General features: G+C 33.7%; 1 protein-coding gene across 5 annotated transcripts in view; it reads left to right on the forward strand.

The window, feature by feature from the left end:
* Positions 1-4,279, forward strand: part of pfkfb1 (6-phosphofructo-2-kinase/fructose-2,6-biphosphatase 1) — a 137,739-nt gene extending 133,460 nt beyond the window's left edge. For all 5 annotated transcript variants that reach the window (XM_016661130.1, XM_016661129.1, XM_007572963.2 and 2 more), the window contains 6 exons: positions 528-674; positions 799-903; positions 1,476-1,605; positions 1,703-1,765; positions 1,845-1,909; positions 3,652-4,279. In XM_016661130.1, coding sequence (XP_016516616.1) covers positions 528-674; positions 799-903; positions 1,476-1,605; positions 1,703-1,765; positions 1,845-1,909; positions 3,652-3,711 — 570 coding nt within the window. In that variant the 3' untranslated portion in view covers positions 3,712-4,279. The remainder of the gene's footprint in view (positions 1-527; positions 675-798; positions 904-1,475; positions 1,606-1,702; positions 1,766-1,844; positions 1,910-3,651) is intronic.
* The last annotated feature ends 247 nt before the right edge of the window (positions 4,280-4,526 follow it).

Consider the following 4,526-nt stretch of genomic DNA (forward strand, 5'->3'; position numbering starts at 1 on the left):
TAAGACTAACTTACAAGTAACTTTTCATCAATATGTAGGAGCTTTTTAAGTCAATAATTCTTTAACATTGGCAGATTATATAACTTATAACAAGACATTTGTCCCATGTTATAAGTTATATAAGTTATACCAATGGAATAAGTCAATTAAAGTAAATATTAAGGAATTATATCTTTAAATCTTGATGAACAGTTGCTTTTAACTTAGCATTTCAATGGTGCTATGATATTTACGCTAGAAACTAGACCGAAATTACTTGGATTCAGTCCTCAATTTCTCTGAAACTGTAGCAGGGATTCTTACACTTCCGATGGAGTCTCCCAAGTGTTAACTTTATTTTGATACCAAGATTATTGAAATAGAAATTGTAATTGCTGAGAAAAACTCAATTAGATTTGGGTATTTTATTTCAAAAAGAAGCTTTAGAAAACCCTGTGGTGCTTAACAATTAAGGAAATTCTGAAAAATGTATTTTACATTCTGAATAACAACATAAAAATGTATCTTTGCCACCTTTTTTCCTGCAGTATGCTGATGCCTTGGCGAAGTTCATCAGAGGTCAGAACATCAAAGACCTGAAGGTTTGGACGAGCCACATGAAGCGGACCATCCAGACTGCAGAGGCTCTGGGCGTCCAGTACGAACAGTGGAAAGCTCTCAATGAGATCGATGCTGTGAGGTTAAAACACTTTTACAAACATAAATGGTTTTGTCCTAAGCTTGTTCGTATTATGTTTTCTATAAAAACAGTTTTAGACTCTCAGTTTAAATTAACACTTTATTCCTGTTCTTTCTAAGGGTGTATGTGAGGAACTAACATACGAGGAGATTCAGGAGAACTTTCCTGATGAGTTTGCGATGAGAGACCAGGAGAAATATCGTTACCGTTACCCAAAGGGCGAGGTAAGAGCTGCTTTCATTAGACGATGACTTTTTCTTAATTTTATTTTTCTATTTAATGATCTATCACTTCTAACTTTTGGATTTGCAAACTTACTTATGCTGGAATTAACTTTTTAGTTACTTTTATTCCAACTAGACTAACAGGCAAGGTAAATTTAACAGTAATAATAAAATATAAGTACCTCAAGTAAAAACACTATTTATGTAGAATCATTCAAGTAAGAGAAATTTGTATTTTATCATAAAATATTATAATAAGCTGTGTTTTTAAGCATATATATTTACCTACTTTACAGGTAGAATATTATGGAAAGTGTTAAAAACATTTTAATAGAATGTTAGCACCAGTATTTGTAAATATTACAGCTGCAGTTTGTTTTCAGTTTCTACATTGATAAAATTACAGGTAAAAATAGCTTTTATTGAACGATAAAATGATATTTAAACACCCAACTGTAATCTTTAAGGTTCTTTTATCTGTCATTATTGAAACTGGAGGGCCACACAAAAACATGCAGTTTAAAGTTTTGGAATCAAAGCTAATATTAGTTTGATTTGTCTTTATGAAAAAGTCCTATGAGGATCTAGTTCATCGTCTGGAGCCGGTCATCATGGAGCTGGAGAGGCAGGAAAACGTCCTGGTTATCTGCCACCAAGCCATCATGCGCTGCCTGCTATCCTACTTTCTAGACAAATCTGCAGGTACTGAAAGAGATGGACTGATTCACCTTCCTTCTTATTATCACCACAAAATGTTCAGCTCTAAATGCTAAAACATTGTTTCTAATCACCTGTGAAGACAAGCTGCCTTATGTTAGGTGTCCCCTTCACACGGTGCTCAAACTCACTCCGGTAGCTTACGGTAAGCAATACATTATGTTTCTTTAATAGCTGATCTCTGAATGTCTTCTTGACACTTTTGTTTTTGTCTTTCCTGCCAGGTTGTAAAGTTGAGTCATTTTTTCTCAATATTGAAGCTGTCAACACACACAGAGATAGGCCAGCGGTAAGATCCACTGGCAAATATTTTCTCTCTGAAGTGGATTGAAGATTTGTCCTGTTCAGTAAACATAAAGATTACTGGGGACATATTATTAAAAAAATTCACATTTTGCATGTTTTTGTACTTCCATTTGCTTCCATTTGTGTTTCTACTGCTTCTTAAAACAGCCCAAGTGATTAAAAACACACCCAGACAAGTTTTTTATAATAGTGTTTTTTTTTTTTAATGTTTAGAAATTAACCTTTTCAAAAACATCTGGAATGTAACTTCACAAATCAGCAGGAACTTCCTGTTACCTAGCAACTCCAGCCCATTACCTAGGAACCTAAGCTGAGTTCCAGCACGTTTGTTCAGCTGGTTTTACTGCCATTTTACAGTGGCTGCTGGAAAAGACAAATGTTTTGTTGTTGACTTACCATTTAGAAACTACTTCCTGCATTCTTGTTGGTTGTGCAGGAGGCTCCACTTTTACTTTTCAAAGATGTACGGTTGTATAATTGTGTATGTTTACATGTGTGAGTGTCAACATTTAGGTGCAGCAGCAACATATTTAGATTGAAAAAGAAAGGATCTCAAAACAGAAAGAATTGTTCAGACTAAAATAATGATTTATGCTAAAAATGTAATGAACATATTGTAAACCTATCCCAACTTGATAAAGGAAGCATAATAGATCACCTCTAAGAATATATTTTGAGAGAAATAGTGAGTGAAAGTGAAACAGGAAAATGGAAAAATGTTGGTAACTGAGGACATCTAGTGTCCAGAAGGAGAACTACAGCACCCTCAGGGAGAGTGACCGAACAGGAAATATGATTTTGAAAAAAAGACAACCAAACATGACAATAATCAAATTTTACAGGAATAACAGAATAACACAGGAAAATTCTCAGCTAAAAAAGTAAAAAATGTACCAGAAAAAGATCAGGATTTTTAAACTAAAAAAAGGAAATTTCTCAGTTTAAGGTGGTTTGAACATAAATGCAGTCTGACCATCAATTTCTATTGAGGGATTTTTTGGTAATTAGTAAATAGTTTATACCTCATAACTTTAAAGGTGAATAAAAAAAATTATAGAGGATTACTCCAAAGCCTTTTCATGAGGGTTTTCTCTCTAAATAATATCCACCAGGTTTTCAAGCTCAAGCTACATGTTTGGTATTAGTTTTATTCACAATTAACACAAGTTAAGTCTAAATTATGAATAATCTTCCAGACTTTTAAAACATTTTAAGCTAAAAGAACCAAAAATCAACACAAAGACTCTAAAAGAGAACCAGACAGATCCACCCTGAAAACCCTGACTTTTTTTTTGCATTCATGGGAATAAAAAATGAAGTTTTCACACAAACTTTGTCACACATAAGAGTTTTCCTGTGTAAAATAATTACAAAGTAATTTAAACAGAAACACAACCGAAAGTCACATCAATATTGAAAATACAGCTTTGGAGTATTATTATTTTAGTTAGAGAATAATTTTAGAGGAGCATTTTTCCAACTTTATAACTTTTCTGCAACATAAGAAAATGTAACATTTATAAATCTACATTTATTTAAAGGTTTATATGTGAACTTCTTTGTGTTTTGAGAAAAACCTCTTATGTATCCTTAGTTTTAAAAATCTGGTTTCAATGAGCAAAAGCTATTTCTATCAAGTTTCCAGCACAGTGGTGGCCCTATCATGCTTGGGAAATACTAGTAGCAGCCAGTAGGAATTTAATTTTTGTTTCTCTTTGCTTGCAGAATGTGAGCGTCAGCAGAAAGACAGAGGAAGCTCTTCAGACAGTTCCTGACCACAACTAAAGTCAGATCTGGGAGAAATGGACTATAGTAATAGGTCGCAATAAATCTTAGAGAGCCACATAAATGTTTTCTGATGGTAAACAGAAGAGAAATGGATCAACACAGAAGAACTGGAGGAGATGGAAAGCGTTAATCCAGACTCAAATGGGCTTCTGTTACAATACTGGAGAAGAACAAAAAACCCTGCAACTGTGGATAGTTACTGTTTTCTGTGTGTGGTTGAGGTTTCTGATTATGTTGAACGCATCACAAACAAGTTACCGATTGAATGGTGTAAAAATGCCCTGTGTGTGTGGAGGTTAAACGCTTCATGCAGATCCTCTTCAGATGATGAAAACCGGATTAGGAATCAGCACCACAGACAGCTCCCAACAAACAGGACATTTTTTGTTTACTTTAACTTCTCTCTGAATAAATAACATCAAAACATACAGTTATACATAAATATATACAGTAAATAAATGGAATGAAGAATTTTATGTAAACATTCAGTAACCTGGAGAAGTACTCGGGTTCTGAAATGGTTTAGATTTTGTCACATTAAAGCCAAAAACTTCAATATAATTTATATGTGTGTTTTTTGTGTGTTGATTATAAGATTTACATCTGGACTTTGACTGGTTCATGCATGACACATGTATTGTTTTGTTTAGGATGTTCATCTTTCTGGAGAATAACCGTTTGACACCATTCTTGCTATCATGGCTGTAACTGAAGCTATGACGGTGAATCGGGGCCAGATAGTTTTTATTTTTATTGTATTAAAACAAAAAACAAAAACAAGGACATTTCTGAGTTCCAAGACTCGGAAAAAA

This window comes from Poecilia formosa, unplaced genomic scaffold, assembly GCF_000485575.1.
Source record: "Poecilia formosa unplaced genomic scaffold, Poecilia_formosa-5.1.2 Scaffold312, whole genome shotgun sequence".
Lineage (NCBI taxonomy): Eukaryota > Metazoa > Chordata > Actinopteri > Cyprinodontiformes > Poeciliidae > Poecilia > Poecilia formosa.